Raw genomic sequence first — 21,310 nt, forward strand, 5'->3', positions numbered from 1 at the left:
GATTAAACTAGTTCTGATAATGCTGTAATAGGCTGCAGTGACCATACGGAGGTCTGATCCCTCCAATCAGCTGTCATCAAGATGAGAATCCACACAGAAGCAGCTCACTTCAGATCTCAAAAGGAAAGCCTTAAACCTAACCTAAACCTTAAACACTTAAAGTATTTTACTATAACAATTGAAAATTATCTTTTTATTTAGGTTGTGTTTACTGTTTGGTTTTGTACTTTTCTTATTGACATCCATAACTGGCCAAACAGTAGATGAAGATGAAGAGTGTGAAGTATGAAGATGTCTCACATCAACAGCACAACAACAGTTACTGAGAGTGTTCAACATGTTAACTCAAACATCAGGTTTTTTCCCCATTAGAGTGGTTTTCTATATGACTCACTATTTTACGTCAACACTGAAGAATCACTCAGGAAAAGAAAGAGATAGAGATGTCTCATTAATTCACATTCATCACAGGCAAAGGACATGTTGTGTTTTGCAAGGGGCATGACTCACTTTATGTCAAACGTCTCACTCTGCATTGTTAATTTAATTTAATTTAGTTTATTTATTTATTTATTTATTTGTAGGGAGTGGGGGGTATTTATTATCATTATTAGTCATAATTTTATTTTTATTTCAATTATTAATTATTATTTTGTTACATTATAATTTTTTTAATTAATGTTTTGTTTTCCATCCATTCATCCATCATCTGTAACCGCTTATCCTATTCAGGGTTGTGGGGGGGCTGGAGCCGATCTGACTTTGGGTGAAGGCGGGGTACACCATGGACAGGTCGCCACACTATCACAGGGCTGACACATAGAGATAAACAACCATTCATGCTCACATTCACACTACGAGACATTTAGAGTCATTAATTAACCTGCATGTCTTTGGACTGTGGGAGGAAGCCGGAGAACCCGGAGAAAACCCACGCTAACACGGGGAGAACATGCAAACTCTACACAGAAGGGCCCCTCTTGCTGTGAGGCGGCAGTGCTAACCACAGCACCACCGTACAGCCCTAATGTTTTGTTTTGAATTATGTAATTTGTTTTTTTTTGTTGTTGTTGTTAATAATTTCTAATGCATATCTTTAAAACCAATATGACCCAATGACCCGCTTGCTGTACATTATCCCGCTTATTACGCTGCTGCTTACTTAAGAAATCAATAATTTTACACAAAAACGGTCCTCCGGAGTCATACATCAGAGCTGCGTCCATAGCAGCAGTCTGTTATACATAGCAACGGTCTGCTATAAAGAAATAACAGACCGTTGGTTGGCCAATCAGAATTGAGAATTCAACTAAGTTGTATAATAAATATAAGAAATACAGAATGTATTTGTGAGTGTATTACTTATAATAATCAATGAGGGTTTTATTTTGAAGATTGTGACCGGTAATCATATTGATTCATGTCTGGCTTGACTCTGATCTGACAGTACAGAAACCATTTGGCTGCCCACATTGATACTGCACTAACGTAGCCTCCATTACTATGAGATTAGAGGATGCCTTCACCACAAATGGGAGACCACAACATCTTTTAGAGATGCTCATATTGCTTACTGCAGTAGAAAGAGTTAGGTGGTTACTGTGGATTCCAATGTGGTTCTGAACTAAAAGCCATTGGCAGTAACAGGGAAAAATGCACACACATATACAATTATACATATGCATGTGTTTGAGTATTACTGCATGCGTTATGTATTAATGTGTTCCAGTGTTAACACAGACATGTGGTCCTTTTATAAGAAAATAATCTTCATCTATTCTGATCTTGTGATTAACATCCCACTTCTGTTACTTGTTGCAGGGCCACTATGTAGACTAGGGGTCACTTCAAAACTTGGATTACCAACTTGGCAAAGCAGGCAACTGTCCAGGTGTCCCAGACCCCCAGGTGCCCCAAAAGCTCCAGGTTCACTGCATGTCAATCGTTTTGGTAATTTGATTAACCGCAAAAGGCAGATGTTGTGTTATTATCAAAAGGTTGTGAGCCTCTCTTGTCAGGCTTTTAAATAGGCGTTATCACTCGCTAAAAGTACCATAGATATGGGTCAGTAGGGGCCTACTACACCCAGTAGTAGGTTTTATCATCTATTCACATGGTAGATCACCAAAAGAAGGTTTAACAGAACACAACAGTGACCTCTAGCGACCATAATAATTATGACAGGAGCAGAAGCAGAAGTCAGTCAACCTCCATATGGGCTGGAGGTTGGGGGTGATGGATGGGATACAAAACACAGAGTATAAACCCAGGAGGCTGGCGTTCGCCTCCCATGTGTAACTAACAACGTGTGGCATTAGGTTCCACTTTCACTTTTGAAACAGAATCATTTTAACCTTTAAAGAAAAGTTGTAGTTTTGTTGCCTAAACCAAAAGATGCCTTTTTGTTTGTGCTCAAAAGTTTCGCTTTCAATTTTACAACATAGTAGGCGTAGTAGGCCCCTAATGACCCTCATCTATGGTGCTTATAGCGACTGATAACGCCTATTTAATGGCCTGATAACAGTCAAATCGGGTGGTCTTGTAGAGGAGACCTGTGTCAAAATCTAAATTTAAGACTTTTATTAGTGAATATTGTGCTTGCATAGCGGGGCTCTTAAATGGAGATGTGTTCAATGTAATTATCACAAACTAAATGACTCTTGGAAACCTTGAGGCCAGGTAGCATTACTGCAGGAGGTGAGTTGGTTGGTACATGCACAGAGGGTGGTTAGTGCAGGGGGGTCAGTAGGGGCCCAACAAATGTTTGCAGGTTAATTTTGCCATGCACATGATAAGTAACAGTTATGCTAGCAAGATAGCATAGATAGATAGATAGAGAGAGAGAGAGAGACAGCGAGAGAGAGAGAGAGAGAGAGAGAGAGAGAGAGAGAGAGAGAGAGAGAGAGACTAATATGTAAAAAGATAAATCAAGTGTCACCCTGACCCAGTGATAAATGTCTTGTCCATTTTAAATATTAAAGTTTCAGCGCTGGCTGACTTTTTTTCTATTGTGTGTGTGTGTGTGTGTGTGTGTGTGTGAGAGAGAGAGAGAGAGAGAGAGAGAGAGCTCCTGTCCTCGTGTGTTCTCTATTTTCTCAGGTTGTTACTCACAGGTCATCTTTCAGATTAATTAAAGTGCTTCCTGTCACACACACACACACTCTCACACACACACACTCACAATCCAGACAGCCATTGCAGTGCACTCTGGTTCTGGCAGTGGTTTTGATCGTATTGCGGCAAAATAGAAATTAATGTGTGAAAAATTGCTGCACACCAAAATATATATTATTATTTTCTGTGTGTTCACCATGCAGGAGTAAATCAACAGTGAAGCCTGCTTGCAGTGAAGGGGTGCTGTCCGTGGTGCTGGATCGCTGCTATTCATCATTCACTGGGTTGTTTCATTGGTGGACGCTGAGAGGCTATAGGCCTATACGTTATGGGATAGACATGTGTGTGTGTGTGTGTGTGTGTGTTAGTGTGTGTGTGTGTGTGTGTGTGTGTGTGTGTTAGTGTGTGTGTGCGTGCGTGTGTTTGTGTGTGTGTGTGTTAGTGTGTGTGCATGTGTGTGTGTGTGTGTTAGTGTGTGTGTGTGTGTTAGTGTGTGTGTGTGTGTGTTAGTGTGTGTGTGTGTGTGTTAGTGTGTGTGTGTGTGCGTGTGTTTGTGTGTGTGTGTGTGTGTGTGTGTGTGTGTGTGTGTGTGTGTGTGTGTGCGTGTGTTTGTGTGTGTGTGTGTGTGTGTGTGTGTGTGTGTGTGTGTGTGTGTGTGTGCGTGTGTTTGTGTGTGTGTGTGTGTGTGTGTGTGTGTGTGTGCGTGTGGGTGTGTGTACATGTTGTGAGGCTCCCTACTCTACCGCAGGGAGCGCGGTTGAATCAGCGAGCCTCCGCCTCCGTCTCCGTCGGATCTCCTCTTCCTGCCGTCACACCCACACACTGCTCTGCTCGGTGTGGTGGGTTCACCCGGAGAGAGGAGAGAGGAGAGAGGAGGGAGGACCGACAGCAGAGTGCTGCAGTGAGAGCGCAGCGGGGGACTCGGGAGCAGAGAGAGAGAGAGAGAGAGAGAAAACACACACACACACATACACACACACGCATCAAGCAGTGTTATTGCCGAACAACTTGTGTCTATGGAGAGATCTGCAGCGACGCCGCCGTAGCGACGCAGGCCGACATGGAAGAGTATCTGCGGAGCGTCCAGAGCAGACTCGGGGTGAGTTGAGAGCCGTGAGCTGCGGCGTTAAACACCAGCTTGTGTGGTGTAATGAATGAGACCATGACGAGGAAGGCTGATGCTGCTGCTGTGCTACAGGCTGCTGTTCCTGTTGCTGGAGAAAAAGCCTCTCCGGTCCCCCCAAGCACCTGTAGATCGACAATATATGACAGTCCATGGGGAGAGGAAGGCGTGTTTTTGGCCCCATACAATAAGCTCGTTGTGTTTACAGCAACATCCGTGTGTGCATTTGAATGAGGAGCTAATGAGAGGGAGGCGTGACATCAACAAGTTTAGCCAGAGGCTGTCCTTCACTGTTATCTATCTGGCTGCTCTGCAGATACTGACTCATGATTTGCATTTGATCCAGGACTGAATATCTGTACACACACATAAAAAAACAAAAAAAAAGCCTCATGCAAATACTAAACAACCTCATTTATATAGACTAAATGACTGTGGAGCCTTTGGGGCATACATATTTGCATATTGTTATAGATTATAGATATGTGTTTTTTACATTTCTGTATATATATACTGTGTACATTTAGACTATAGGAGTGCCCTGCAACACTTACACAGAGGTTCACATCAGGGAGCCTGTCATGGATGATGCTTTGAGGCCATACAGGGCCAACTGCTATTTCTATATGTGCTTGGTTATAAGGCGTGAGCATATTATCAGTTGCAGTGTAAGATACGATACAATACGATACAACTTTATTGTCAGTTTGCACTGAAATTCATTTTGCATCCATAGGCAGCTCAGTTTGAGAAAAAGTACACATACAATAGACTTACTGTTACCATAGACAGTTGGACAAGTGAGACTCATCAGACAAAAAAAAAAAAACACATCACAAATATTCATACATAACCCATTACAAAAATTACCATCTGTCTTCTGGATTTACATGTCTTTAGCAGCACATTAATTATTATTTAGCAACAAGATGGATTGATGGACAAAAGCGTTCTTTAGCCTGATGCGGTTAAATGTAGGGACTCTGAATCGCCTCTTGGCGGGCAGGAGTTGATATTCTCCATGTAGAACATGTAAGGGATCAGAGCAGATGCTGTTGGCAAGTCTGAGCATGCTCTTGTTGTGAGCTGCTTGAAAGGAGGCTGTCACAGGTTGGCCAATGATCTATGGTCATGATCATTCAAAGGTTTTGAGGCTGTTAACACAGTATATTCTCAGCCCCTTCAAAGAGTATTTGTGATGACTCAATGCCCGGTTGATTTTTGGCACCGCTGCACTTTAGGTATTTATATGTTGGCTGAGTTAAATACCTTCTGTTTTTCATTTAATGTCTCTGATGAGTATATAACATGCCTAAGCACCCTGTCAATGTCAGGAAATTATCAGAAATAACTCCACTGAAGAGCACTAGTTTGTTCAGTGACTTATTAATAGTCATGATTTGGCTTGGTTTTGGTTATGGAGTCAGCTTGGTGCTGTTTTTCTTGCATTACAGAGGAAGTGTTTGCACATTCACACACACACGCACACATGGTTTACTGATATCTTTGTTCAATTGGATATACATTTCTTAGAATGTAATCCTCAGTCACATTCAATTTATCCCATTTAGCAAATCACACTCTCTGCAGGCAATATTGCCCCATTTTTCAAAGCTTACAGGGAGAAAAATCCAGACCTAAACATAATTCATGTGGTTGACAAAACAATCTCACTTTAAGGTCCATGTAGCAGCTGCTCTGGAGCTTTTGATCATATTAGAATATCTCCATCAGCAGATGGAGTTTGCTGAGTTATCAGAGAATTGTAGATGTTCAAATTTCCTTTCTTTCTCTTTACCACTTTAAAAAAGAGCTCTGTATGAAATTTAGAGCAAATCTATGATAGAGGTTTTGCTTCCACACAGCTCTCAACATTGCGACGGCTTAGCCGGTGGCTAACAGCTAACAGTGCAAACAATGGCAACCGTGCTGACAGAGCTAACCATTCAAAGACTTGCAACTCAGCTTTAACACCAATGACTCAGAACTTCACTTGGACTTGAGCCTTTTGAATTGAAAAGAACTGATACCATCTGGGCTGCACAATTAATCACATTTTTATCAAAATTGCAATATGGCCTACTGCAATTTTCAAATCACAGGATGAGGAGGAAATCTCGATATTTGTTAAAGGCAAAATCCGTGTCAAGATACCATTTTAAATTAAATATCAGCATGCTGCAGAGATGTCCTGACCTACAGATCACTTTCTACATACTAAAGAAAACATCTTTGTTTGATACAGATCCTTGCCAAAATCACACTATAATCATTTTTAACATGAAACACTAATAAAAATTAGAATAATGATGTAAAAATGATCAATCCCTCTAATATCGCAAATCATATCGCAATTGCAATATCAGTCAAAATAATCTCAATTAACAATTTTTTTCAAAATCATGCAGCCCTAATACCTTCCCCCAAGTCCAAAGTTTAAAAAGTTTGCCACTAATCAATTAATTTCCTGAAACAACTAATGTTAACGCTATTCATTCCCAGCAAGTCGACACTTAATTCCCCAGATCTTTTTTTTATGATTATGTTCAGTCTTACTTTTTTACTTTTTTTTTTACAAATAAATAACATTCTTTAAAAGCATTCATGATTTCTGTAGATTTAATATATGATTACTCTGCTGTTAAAATGCCATTACATTTGGTGGAGAGCGCATACTGACTTTTTTTAAGACTCAAAACTCAAAATTTAGGACTTGGGACTGGAATGCAAAGACTTGAGACTTACTTGTGATTTGCACCTCTGCCAGTGGGACACACAAACAGGGACTCACATGCACGCGCTGCAGGACCACCTACATAAACAAAGCACAGAGAAACTCGTATTACAACACACGCACAGAGGGAGAGTGATTTCATTCTCTGTTCAGGTAGACATTACTCCACTATATCTTTACCTAGACAATAATTGTTTGTTGCTATACTAATGCTCTGAATATCATATAGAGAACCTTTAAAGACTTAGCTTCAACATTCATTCTTGACCTTAACGCAAATTAGTTTTAACACCAGTAATTTCTTTATCACATTAACTCAAATTGTGATTTTTAGGTTACAGCGGTTGCATCAGTTTTTTGAAGTGAAGATACTGGCATCATATGAAACTAGAAAACATAAGGAATCCATTGGTACTAACCACGTCATACTAGCTTGTTGGGAAGGAGGCTAAATAACGCACCAAACTTACACTACATTTTGGTGAGGAAAAACTGGCATGGCCATTTTCAGAGGAGTCCCTTGACCTCTGACCTCAAGATATTTGAATGAAAATAGGCTCTATGGGTACCCACGAGTCTCCCCTTTACAGACATGCCCACTTTATGATAATCACATGCAGTTTGGGGGCAAGTCATAGTCAAGTCAGCACACTGACACACTGACACACCGACAGCTGTTGTTGCCTGTTGAGCTGCAGTTTGCCATGTTATGATTTGAGCAAATGCAGTACCTGTGGGGGTTTCTGGACAATATTTGTCATTGTTTTGTGTTGTTAATTGATTTCCAATAATAAATATATACATACATTTGCATAAAGCAGTATATTTGCCCAGTCCCATGATAAGATTAAATACTTGACAAATCTCCCTTTAAGGTACGTTTTGAACAGATAAGAGATGTGAGATTAATTTGCGATTAATCGTGATTAACTATGGACAATCGATTGAATATTTTAATTGATTGACACATATGTACACCAATATGCTGTTACTACATTTCATATATGGTTGATATTACCAAAATACAGAATTGTATTTGCTTAATTCTCTTAAAGGTACTGTTTGTAAGTCCTAACACGTACAAATCATAGCAGGTTTGGTGTCCACTCACCACTCTGCTCCTCTGCCAGCTTGCCTTCACTCACACACCGCGCTCGTTCTCACTCGTTCTCTCGCTCCACCTCTCACGTGCATGCGCGCACACTACACACTGCAGAACAGTTAGTTTAGCTTTGAGAATATCTAGTGAATGTACAGTGGAAGTTTGTGCAGAAATAAATGCTGCAGCTCCTCCAGACCAACAGAGGTTTCCCGTGTCTTGTTTCCTGCTGCTGAGTGAATAGACGGGGCTAAGGAGCGGGTAACGTTATCGTCTCCAACCAAAACTCCGGTGTCTCCCCTGTTCATTCTGACCACGGTCAGGAGGCTGAAGCAGGAAAAGCCAACACTAGGATCAGCATTAATTCATGGAGAGACCTTCGTCTGGTCAGCTAACATTACTGTCAAACAGCTGAAATATAGAGTGATATTGTGTTTTAGGTGACGTGTGTCGCCTCACTGTTTTGAGCGATGCTCGTTCATGTCTATGCAGAGCGAGCACAAGCGCGAGCAACAGGACGCTGACTTTCGTTGACTTAACGGCCACAGGTGTCGCTGTTAACAAGTAATTTCTGATTCTTACATAGAGCCCCTTTAATTATATTTTCAGCCATGCTACAGTATCTAGAATATCCAGTTTATTCATGTAAACAGGTGTCTGTCAGCACAATTCAAACCCGCATATGAGCAGCCGGTCTACGAATTAAATTTAAAGAGGATAAGAGCTTTTATCCTGGATGTACTTTACATAAACGTAAGGGGAAAGCTGAAGAGAAGAGAAGATCAAAGAAGCAAATCCACAGATCAGAGCACAGCAGGGTAATTGAGTGATAAGGAGGGCAACTGATGAGTGTCATGGAGGTTGCAGATAAAGTGTAACACATGTCATGATTATCAACCATTTCTCTCTCATGCACACAGACAGACACACTTTATCTCTCTCTCTCTCTCTCTCTCTCTCTCTCTCAGCTCTCCAACATAAACTTTGATGATTCGCTATTTTGCTGACCACTCTCTGTCATTCTCCCTCTCTGTCTCTCTACTCTGTGTATGGCCCCCGTCCAGAACATCCATACCTCTAATTGGCTTGGCTCTTAGTGCTTACTGAACCTACCAATCTTTCTCTCTCGCTCTCTGTTTATCTCCACCCTCCTTCACTTTCCCATCATTTGGCATAGAGCTGAAGCAATGTGCTGAGTGGACTTCCACCATCTGTCCTTCTCAGTCTGCACACTGATACACCCACCCACACACATACATACACACACACACACACACCTGAAGAGTTTTTTTAGGACCACTTTGATTCTGGCTTTAGCTTTGTGTTCAGTACCAAAATGTGATCATTTCAAAGTCTTAAAAAGAACAGGTAATTTTCAAACCCTATGCGTGTTACTATTCATCCCGATAAATGTTAAGTACAAAAACACATAACAGTTGAGACGTAAAACAAATTGCTAGATAAAAGAGGCCCAAATTGCCTTCGCTGCCTTTCTAGGCACTCCTTCGGTGAAAAGGATGGTTGGCTATGGAATGTGTAATAATTTGAAAAGCATTAATTGGCATGACTGAACCAAATGGAAAAGTAATAAAAGAAAGCATGGAGAGTGTGGACTGATGGGTTACGGCAATGGAGTCCCCTATATTTTATTAAAACATTTACTATTTTCTTTGTGGGAATAACATGGGGAGTCGTTCGCTGAGCATATTCTGCAAAAAAAATCACTAAGTGTTCTCTTCTTTTATCTTATTCAAATAGTGTAAATTATACTGCAAGGCATACATTAGATATAATGAGAAATTCACATGAAGTTCAAATGTGTGTACATTATGGCCCAAATGATAATCACCATTATTCGGTGGGAATATTTTTATTGCACTTTTAAATAAACAGAGCACTGCTTTCTCTTCCATGTTGTGCTACATTCTTGCTAATGAATTAATTTTTTGCATCAAAATAAGACTGGTTCGTATTCACAGTGTATCTCCTAGAAGCAAAATAAAATTGTACCAAAACCTTTTACCCAAAATGAAATCAACAGAGCACTGCTTTCACTTTCACATTGCACTACATTTATGCTAATAAATTAAATCTTTGCATCAAAATAAGACTTAAAACAAGCATTTTGGTTTTAAAAAAGTAATATACAGTGTATTATTTTTCTACTCTGGACTGCAGCCACAACATTCAGGAAAGTTTTTCACAGGCTGCCGCTGTGCCCACGCAGCGGCATGTCAGCGACCCAAAAGCGACGCCAAAATATCTCTATCGCCCCCCTGGTGGTTGGCTGTTAGTTTAGGAAGCGCTTGATTTGATATACAGCAGAGTTTTCTATGAGCGGAGTACACATTTTAAACGTGCATATTGCAGTCGATCAAGTTCATTTAATTGAATGAAGACAAAATGTGATCGCGATTAATATTCAATTAATTGTGCAGCACTAGTTTATAAGGATGTTGTGATATACCGGTATTGACGATAACCATGGTATTTGAAAATTAATATTGATATGTTAATAATAGTTGCAGCAATCCAGCGCCCCTTAAATCATTTTATAAATACAGTACAGTTATGGTTACTCTCTCTCCACCACCCTACACTTGTATTTTGAGTGTAATTAATTTGCCAAGAAAGAGACAAAATGCACAATTAACAAAGTTAAAGATGAATTTCAATCATAGCATTATTATTATTTTTTAAATTATTTTCCAGAGTTATCGTGATAATATCGTTACCATGAATTATTCTGGCTACGATAATTGTGTAGTGAAAATCTGATATCATGATTGTGTGTATGTAAATAGTGGTATTGTTGCTCAGTGGCTGATACAGCAAGAAGAACATGCCTCTCATATTCAGCCAATGTTTTGTGTCCAGAGACATGGAGTTCAGATGAAATTGAGACTCCCATAGATAGGATTATATGTATATGATATGATCAAGATGTCTGTGTGTGATGGATCACCTGGTTTCTTTGACTTCAATCTAATGTACTTGGACAGGCTCCAGTTGCTCCGATGGTTGCAACACCAGAAATGTAAACATTTGCGGTTTCAGAATACATTTAAAGGTTGTATTTAACTGCCCCACAGCTTTTATGCATGGAGCAATTACTGTAAGCGAGTAAATCTCATCTCAGACTGATATTTGGCTGAAAATACAAATTGAGACAGCAGGGCATTTAAAGGAGATTCATAATATATTCCAAACCTGGCCTGCAATGAGGAGAGGAGAGGAAAGGAGAGGAGAGGAGAGGAGAGGAGAGGTTGAATGTGGAGAGACAGGGAGATAGAGCTCAGAGGGAGAGCACTCAGATTGAAGGATATCAGATGGCCGATGCATGCTCGTGCACACACACGCCTCTATGTTCTCCCGTTGCAGTAGAACAGACTCTGAGTGGTCTTTTCTCCTGCTAATGCATCGCTTCCTTTCTCTGGCTATCTAGTATTGATTTATTCTCCTTCTCCTTCCCTCCTATGAAGGGATTGGCTGCAGATGTCCTCCCCCTCTCCTTCTCTTTCCCTCTCTCACACACCTTCTCCTCTTTCCTCTTCATAGAGATCGCTCCCTCTCTTTCCACTTCTTTGCCTCTCATCTTCACTCCCTCTTATCTAATGTCTTCCTCCTTTCTCTTTCTTCTCCCTATCACATTTTTCCACCTGTCTATCCCTCGTTTTTTTCCTGTTCCTTTTCCCTCACCTCCTCTACATGTTTGACTTATCAATCTGCTGCCCATGCTCCCTATATTTCAGCCCCCTTTTTCATAAGCCTCTTCGAACTCTTTGCCCTCCTTCCTCCAATCTCACTATGCTCCTTCCCTTCTCATTTTAAGTCTAATCAACAGCCTCTAACCTCTCTCCTCCCTTCCCTCTGTGTGCTTTGGTCTCTCATTCTCTCACTTCTCCCTTCATTTCATTTATCCATCTGGCCCTATGAATCTGGTGAGGCCCTATGAATAGAAACAAGACACCTACTCAGTTCTGTATGCATTTTAACAGTACTGTATCCATCTATCCCCAGTATTAAGCGCCCTTACATCACCAGACTCCATTATATATTTGACATGGCAACAAATGTGTTAAGCGTTAGCTAAGTTTACAGGGTGATATTTGAGAAAGCAGGATTACCAAATTAGATCAAAGTTGAAAAGTCATCGCAGTCTGTGGGGCTCAAAAGACCATGCTTTGAATGTTTGACCATAGACTGTAAGAAGTGGACATGGTCACCGTGACGTCACCCATTGGTTTGTGGACTGCTGTTTTGAAGCCTTGAGTTTGGCATTTTGGCTGTAGCTATCTTGTTTTTTTGCAACCAGAAGTGACACGAGAGGGTGGAGCTAAGTTGCCCACTGATTTTAACCCATTAACTACACATTTACATTACTGCTGACCATCTTCCAAAGCACTCCATAAGTTTGTAGACTGGTTTTCCACTTTCAAGACAGCCATTGACTTCCATGAATTTTGTCAATAGTCAATGCATCACAGTTCACATTTAGTCATCTTTGTTTTTAGATAGAAAGTATCTCATGCATTGTAACTCACTCACAATGCATTGTCATTCGATAATGTCTAGCCCTCTGCAGATTTTCCAGAAAGGGAAAGCTGTTCAGTCACCGGCAAACCAATTGTATATGTAATCTGCAACACATATAGGACAGGGAAGCGATAGCAGCAGACTGAACCATTCCTGAATAACTTTGCTGAATAATTTTAAGGGAAAAGGTTACATAAAAATGTGCATAGAGTTGTCAAGATACCACTAATATCACTTGGAAAGTCCTAATGGACTTCTATCAAAGTTATTTTGTCAAGGCCACAAAGCCAGTGTATCCTGCATCAGCTAGGGTTGGAAGGTGATCAGAGGATACACAACTGAGCTTGTGACCATAAGGTTGCCAGTATGGGAGAGAATTGAGCGAGGAAACATGACATGTGAGGCTTCCTACCGGTCTTTGTTTTTGTAAACTTGCTTCTTCCCCTCCACTGCTCCAGCTCTCCCATCACAGCATCCTACAAGCCCATTAAGATGAGCTCCTGATAGACGGGATATTCATTGTATCCACATTTTGCGTCTTGATTAATGGTGCAGGCTGCAGGGCAGGCTTGTACGAGTGGTGAGTCAGCTTATCTGTTTTAGATAAAACACTACAGATTGACACAGAACACCCAGTGCAAGTGCAAGATGGGGATGGTTGAGCGAGATTTTGATCCAAATTACCAAAAATGATTGCACTGTTTCCTTTTACTTTCAGTAATGAATGAGGATGCATGCCTTTAAAGAGGACGCCTTTGCAAATTATGATGTTTTGAATTTCTAAAATGATTGTGTTTCTCACAAAGACAAATGTTAAATGTCCAAAGATCCTGACCTTTGGATGTGTGTATGTAATGTAAATACCTGTATTTAAATATCAATGCTGAAATGCCATATTAATAATCTAATACCAAGAGTGCCAGTCAATAAATGAAGGGAGGAAACTTAATTTTCTGCCTTTTTCACCCAGAGATGAATGCTTAATCTCTGTAATGGATCTGTCATTAATGTCCACTTAACCTAAATGAGGAGTGTTTGTCTGCATTGTTTAGTGAAATTAATGGTAGTCATCACTTCTTTGATACAGAGTGTTACTCTGAGTTACAGTGAAAATGTTTCTCTCGCTAATTTAGACCGTTGCTTTGCTGTTACAACTGATTTTGCCTTTAGTGTAGTGCATATTGGATATTATTCTCTTTCAAGCATGAGCTAAGCCTCACAGCACCACGATTTCATTATTAATGCATACTGTTGGTTTCAAAATGCTGCAGTCATCTAATACAGTCACGCTGGCTTAAGTAGTTTCAAGTCATACAGGTATATCAGTTATCGAATCAAACAATGATGGACAGTACTGTCACCTGCTTCCTTTGTTGGATGTTGGAAAACAACGAGATCAAGTATCACTGAATGATGTCTTGTCACTCATATTTAGAAATGAAGAAGCCAACTATAACCTTGTATGTTTGTGTGTGTGTTTCCAGGCAGATGCATTAGAGGATCCCATCCACGCTGTTTTAGGCGGACCGGAGCCAGATGTTGACACTGTGGCCGCAACACTGTGCATAGCACTACACCTCAGCCAGGTAATTTGTTTTCTACTTACAAACATTTGAAAGCCAAACTTTTTCCGATGGTTACAGTTGAAGTGTTCAAAAGTTTAAAGGTATAATATGTTTACCTCAGTGGGTTACATTTGTCGGTTGCTGTCTGCGGCATTCAGGAAGTTGGTCCTTCCTAGTCGGTTCAACAAGCGAGCAAGGGAGCGAGAGAGAAGCGATGGCCCAGCCAGCTATAGTGTGAATGAAGAGAGGGAGCGGTGTTAGTGAGAAAAAAGCGTTATTTTCTGATTGTTTCACAACCTTTACGTTCTAAAGCACAAATAAATACACATCTAACTCCCAACACCTCCGCACAACAACTCTGTGGGAAGGTGCCGCGTTGCCAGATTTTGAATGAATGCAGCCGAAGGGCAAGCTTCCCCCACCGATAGCAGCACTCTGCACACAGCAGAGGAGAGACAGTGGAACAGTGGGAACACTGAAGCCCATGCACATAAAAACACATAACCCGTTCTCATCCGTCAAATACGGCCACTTTGTATCTGACAGAGCTAAAGGGGGACTTGTGAGTTGGTATCAGAAGCCGAGAGGCGTGACAAAGCAGCGGTATTTGACAACCTGAACGGGCTGCGCACCCTGCATGCTGTAGAAACGTCCCGAACACAGCAAATTAAGAATAAGAAGAAAAAAGAAAAGAGGGCAGAGTCCCTGCAGAAACAGACACCACCACACACTTCAAGTGGGTCATAAGTGATGATTGAGAGGGATTATTTCTGTATCAGTCTATTTTTTCAGAAAATTCCTGCCTATTATACCTTTAAAGACCTTTAAAGATAGGCACAGGTCCTACCAGTGCTTGGCAGCACCTGGAAGTTGAGCCAACTCTTATGAAGTGAATGTATGTTATCAGCCGTCACTTTAGAAACTTGAGCTGTGTCCCAAATCATATATACAAATTCTATACAGTAAATACCTCATACTAATTATCATAGAATACTGTTTTAGCAGTTAGTATACAAAGAATCAACCTACTATTTACTAACAGGACATGATTCAACATATGCAACATCAAACTTTATCCAAATTGTGACTTCGGAATGTCACAGCAAATTAAACTGAGAAGATATGGTTTTATCTTGATGCTTGCCCAGTGAACCATTATATTTATGGAAATAAACAGAAATAAAAAGCAGCAGGCATTCAATACAAGAAACCACCAGGAGTAAGCTAGATTTTTAAAATTATCCAACCAAAAAACCCAACCCAGTGTTGCCAACTCTTTTCCAATGAAAGTAGCTAACATCACTAGCTCCCAAAAGTCACTAATTCTAGCAAGAAAGTCCCCCCAACTTATAATTATGAATGTTAACATATAATGAACGTTAACAACAAACATGGCTATAGTTAGTACTCACAGCTGTCAAGCTAGCAGCTTGTGGAAGACTCCGTTGACGTGCAATGAGTGCACCGGCAGACAGGCAGGGAGCCTATGATGTACATATATATATAAGAAATGATTGGATGGGCTTATTACAGTCCTGCGACAGCCACAGATATACGATTTGTTTTGTTTATTTTGTCAGAGCATTTGATTTATTTAAATGTAAATATAACAAAAGAGGTTTCTAAAATATATTACCCTAGCTTCATCAGAACATTATTTAATTAAAGTAGTAAAATAATGACAGAATTCCTTTGATTTGAGCACTTTGTGGTGCACTTATATATGCAACAATCTCATAACATGCTGCATTTAAAATTTGTATTTAATCAAATAAAACGTGATAATTGCTTAACATCTGATTCAAAGTCTGTTTTTTTTCATTTTTAAATGTATCTGGTTTGATTTACTGTGTGTATCTCTGTGCCCCAGAAGGAAACGTCCGGTGGGGTGTGTGTGCCGGTGCTCTGGCGCCGGCGATGTGACACTGTGTTGCCCGGGGAGACGGTGAGGTTTCTGAGGAGGGTGAAAATTTGTGAGAGCTCGCTGCTGTGGAGAGAGGATGTAGACCTCGTGAAGCTTCATCACACCGGAAAACTCTCGCTCACACTGCTGAGAGATGGACTACTGGATAGGTAAACACACTCACATATGCAAATCATGTCGAAGCACAAACACCAGCTTGGTTTGTAGATAACTTCAGCTGATCTTTAACTGCTTTATAGATGAGACAACAGGGATGTAATTAAAATGTTACCTGAAAGAGGGTTCAGTGAATTTAGAAAGTTTTATGTTTCAGTGGACCAACACTCATTAATGTGTGTACAGGTGATGCTGAAGCACACACACACAGAGACCACAAACATACCTGGACACAGTGGGTTCTGGCTCAGAAGACTTTATTTGTTGATGCAAAAATGAGATTGAGAGTATGTTTGGGTGTGTATTTCAGGCCTGCGTGTGTTCATCACTCATGACCCAAAGGGGAGTTGTATTTATGCAAATGCCTCACAATCATCGCTCCTTTCCCTGCAGCCATCCATATCTCCCTCCCCCCCCCGTCTTCTCACTCTCCTAGCTATGAGTACCACACTTTGGAGTCCAGCATCCAGCGAGTGGTCCATCACGACGGGCAGCAGGACGCAGGGGATGATGGGGCATCGTCCGCGGTGACGACAGTCGCCGGGGAGATTCTTCAAGAGGCAGCAGAGCACATCGGAGCAGCGCTGGGGGAGACTCTCGGAGGTGAGGGAGGCGCAGGTGCCCCCCAGGGGGAGTAATGGGGCGATGAAGGAGGACACACACAAATCCCCTGACATGACTCGCTTAACACCCACCAGGAGAGATGGAGAAAGAGAGAGATGAGGGGTGGTGAGTGTGAGTAAGGAAGAAAGACACACAGAGTCCCGTAATGTGACTCTTTTTTTATTTAAGTTAGCTTAGTCTGTTCAGTTGTTTCTGTTTTGTCATATTTCTTCCAGTAAAGTAAGAAAAGCTGTTACTAGAAATCAGAGAGAAATCCGTAAATGTTTGAAATGGATAAAAGGCAAGCCAATAATAGAGAAAACAGTAAAAGGCAGAGAGGGGCAGAGAACAAAACTGTGTGTCTATGTGTGTACTGTATGTATGAGAGTCTCACAACAGAATATATGTGTCTGTGTTGGCTTGGGTACAATAATATTAATAAGTTATAACCAATGGGCAACCTCCGGGTCTGAAAAATGAAGCCAATGCTGAAGTGCCTTAAGTGCATTCTTTCTAATAGTCAGCAGGGGGCGACTCCTCTGGTTGCAAAAATAAGTCAGTTTATACAATCAGAAGTCTATGAGAAAATGAGCCTACTTCTCTCTTGATTTATTACCTCAGTAAACATTGTAAACATGAATTTATGGTCTCAATCGCTAGTTTCAAGTCTTCTTCAATACGTGATGTTCATTTAGTAAATTTTGGTCCCATTTAGAGGCAAATAGACCATAAAGCAGGGGATGCTTTAGGGCGTGGCTACCTTGTGATTGACAAGTCGCTACCACGGCGTTGTCCGGTCTGGGAGTCGTATGTGTTTTCGTCTTAGAACTTTAACCCTTTCACAGTGTGTTTTCAGTTCATGAAAGTTAATTATAACATTTTTGGTCGCCTAAAAACGTCATATTCAGTTGTACTGCAGCTCCACCCTCTCGTGTCACCTCTGGTTGCAAAAAAACAAGATGGCGACGGCTAAAATGCCGAACTCCAGGCTTCAAAACGGCAGTCCACAAACTAATGGGTGACGTCACAGTGACTATGTCCACTTCTTATATACAGTCTATGATAACACACATTTTATACTAGATGGTTTACTGCATTGTAACAATTAAAATGACATCAGTTGAACTCTACTTAGGGTCGCTTTCAAACACGTAATCTGGCGTCTAAGAGATAAAACAGAGACAGAGTAGTAAATTTGCAGTGTGTGTGTGTGTGTGTGTGTGTGTGTGTATGTGTGTGTGTGTGTGTGTTGTTAAGTCAGTTACAGCCTGCCAAATAGGTACTCAAGTTGTCAGTGTTACGCAGCTGTGTAAAGGTTGAGCAGGAGACATGCCTGATCTCTGTTCAATAACGCTCTGCTGCTTTTCTTCTCTGCCGTCTCTCACTGTGATTTACAGAAAGCCGGGCAGACAGAGAGAGAATGGTCCGATAGAGGGAAAGTGAACTGAGGTTAATAGAGTGAGGGATGATTAGAGCAGGAGACTGTGTAGTCCAGTTCTCGTATTTCTTTGTGAGAGCTCTTTGGGCAGTGCATTTTCAGGTTCATTGATTCCTAAAGAGGCCAGTAGCTTTGCTCAATTCCTGATCCTAACAAACGCTGTCTGAAGAAAAATGTTACCGGAGGACATATAGAATATTTTAAAGGTTTACTGTATATACTGAACTGGCTATTAGCTATGTGTCTATTTTAACAACATTTCAGCTTTTTCAAATTCACAGTAAATGTATTAGTTGTACTAAACATTTTCTAAAAACTGCATATTTTTGAGTAGTCTTGATTAAAATGAGACCGCTGGGAAACATTTGTTGGAGCATGAATAGGACAATATTTTAAATATTTGAACCAGAATAGCTCACATGATCATAGTCACAAATGTTGCAGTTGCCTTTCATTAAATGTGAATTATTTAATAACTATTGGGCTACTATTGATGGCACAGTGTACATACGTATAAAGTCTAACTTTACCACAATTTCCTCACAAAAATGACACAAATTGTGGTCAGAACAAGTTTTCCGTGTTTTTCCCCGGTCCCTGATGGTAACTTTGTGTTCAATAACTTAATTAAAAGTGTGGCAAAAGAGGACAGTGTCGATCTATATCATTGTTTATTGAGTCCAGCTCAACACAAGAGGTTTAAAGGGCGTTTAGTAATTACTGGCTATTATTGATCAGTATTGGCAATCGATGATTTGCAATCATAGATCTCTGAAACAGATCACAGTGGCATGAAATGTTAATCAATATAAAAGGTTACATTTCACAGTACAAAATTAAAGTAATTATATAAAGGAAAGAAAAAATATCTGGTTTGAGACACAACTGTGTTGCAGTGCTGGTTACTTGCGTTACACCAGAAGTTCAAACATGTAGAATAGTTTCTGAAAGGCCTGATCAAATATATTGATCCTCATTGGTCATTTTGTTATTGAACCAAGACTGAACGTACAAGATCTTATGAACAAGAGCCAGAATGTGCATCCTGGACGCATCCATATGTTTAATGTTTTATGTATGTTTTTGTGTCTACAGAGGCCTTGCGGCTGCAAAGTGAAGCTTTGTGGATCAAACATGGCCGCCGGTCAGCACAACTGGAGGAGCTCATGAGATCATTGGAGCAATGGTGTGATGTCACTGCAGGTCAACATGATGAGGCAAAGCCACAAGGTGCATATTCAAACAGGCTTTAACTGAACACAGAAGAGTTTATACGAAGAAGAGGGAGAGATGGGGTGACATGCAACCCATCTCTCTTGGATCATATGGATTGTGTCTTAACCTATGATATACAGTAGAACGTAATACTTGTACAGTTCTCCATCATCCTCATCATATTGTCATCTTATACAGGACACACACAATTGTGATATAAAGCAGACACTGCAGCAACAGGTGAAGAATCAACTATAATAGACCTTTTTTATGGCAGATTTGAGTTGTCATTGATTGTAACTAATGAAATTAGTAATGATGGCCCCATTCCCTTTAAGTGTCCCAGTGGCCCTGAATTGGGTTACACCAGCTATTTGTAAATTCTTAACTACAAGCTAGTTTCAAACTATACTGAGTTACTAAACTGGGTTACACCATTACAACTTGAGAAATGTCTTCACAGGTAAATACTTTGGTAATGTAAAAATCAGTTACCAGGGAACATCTGTAGTAGTAGTAGTTGTAAACAATCAGCTATCTAACTAACAGGAAGTCTCTCTAACATCACCGAGGATGTATTATAAGAACTGTATACCGGATTCTAAGACGGCGCCCACTCACTTGAATGAAAATTGATCACTGAGAGTGCATAAAACAAAATAGTTTTTAGCTTCCTGGCCGCTCAGCCTTGCATCCAATTTTTTTTGGTGGCCACTCGCGGTATTGCAGCCCAGAAAGTGTTTTCCCCATAGACCACCATTGTAAAAGAAACATCTGTAAAACTGTTGACAGGACAACTCGAACTACAACCAAGGTTGACTATGACTTTTTCTATTTTTAAATTTTGATCCATGGAGGTTTTATATTTGTAAAACTTTCCTCGAGCCGAGAAAAGTGATTTAAAAATTCTGTGACATCCTCACTATATAAAGTCTATTGGTCTAGCGGGAACTTTCGGGCGGGAGAAACACTACTGCGCATATTCAGTGGGCAGAATACACTGGTAGTAAACCCGGAAGCTAGACAACTTTTTTGGCCTATGACCCAGACGAGCAATTCTCATTGGAATGAATAGGCGTCATCTTGAGTTCTTACAATACCCCCATGCCACAGACTTTTTATAAGGATGACACAATGCACATAAAAAAAGCTTTTCTAGGCTCGGGGAAAAACTTTTACAAATATAATACTTACATGGATTAAAAATTCACGTTACAAAGAGTAATAATTGACCTTTGCAGTTCAAGGGGTCCTGTCAAAAGTTTTAGAGAGGTCTCTTTTATAATAGTGGTCTACAGGGAAAATGCTTTTCTGGCCACAGGGGATTTTTTTGTTGCAGTACCGCAGTACCGTGGCTGAGTGGCTGTGCCGTATCCAGCTCTCTGACATACATCCATGAGCATCACAAGCTGTAACGTAACTGAAAAATGAATTTTAGGAGGCCAAATGATATATTTAAACTTAAATGAAAGTATGACTTTGTCTTATTTATATACCCATGTGCTTCAGAGCTAGTAGTATCCATGAAGAATGGAATGATTTGGAAATATTTGATTTTCTACCTAACCAATGTTATTTGCTCAATTAGTCTAATGTTATTAGCATCACTTTTTCTAATTTGAGGTGTATTGTGTTATTTTGTGAAAGGTGATTTAAAATCTTCCCAGATTACATCATTATTAAGAGCATTTTGATCAAGTGTCAGATCAGATATGTCAGTCCGTCCGTTCTAAGAGTACTTAACGTGACTGTCAGCAAGCTGTTGGGGCTTTAAACTAAAAGCAGACTCATTTAACATAGTCG

At 40.4% G+C, this 21,310-nt stretch overlaps 1 protein-coding gene across 5 annotated transcripts in view; it reads left to right on the forward strand.

Moving 5' to 3' along the window:
* The first annotated feature begins 3,763 nt into the window (after positions 1-3,763).
* LOC119492850 (protein prune homolog 2-like) overlaps positions 3,764-21,310 on the forward strand; it is a 50,734-nt gene continuing 33,187 nt past the window's right edge. For 2 of the 5 annotated variants that reach the window (XM_037777673.1, XM_037777674.1), the window contains exons 1-5: positions 3,764-4,213; positions 14,091-14,192; positions 16,042-16,244; positions 16,688-16,854; positions 19,388-19,522. In XM_037777673.1, the coding sequence (XP_037633601.1) occupies positions 4,175-4,213; positions 14,091-14,192; positions 16,042-16,244; positions 16,688-16,854; positions 19,388-19,522 (646 nt within the window). In that variant the 5' untranslated portion in view covers positions 3,764-4,174. The remainder of the gene's footprint in view (positions 4,214-14,090; positions 14,193-16,041; positions 16,245-16,687; positions 16,855-19,387; positions 19,523-21,310) is intronic. The other 3 variants (XM_037777676.1, XM_037777675.1, XM_037777677.1) reach the window with 3 other exon arrangements.

Source organism: Sebastes umbrosus, chromosome 8, assembly GCF_015220745.1.
Source record: "Sebastes umbrosus isolate fSebUmb1 chromosome 8, fSebUmb1.pri, whole genome shotgun sequence".
NCBI classification, from domain to species: Eukaryota; Metazoa; Chordata; class Actinopteri; order Perciformes; family Sebastidae; genus Sebastes; species Sebastes umbrosus.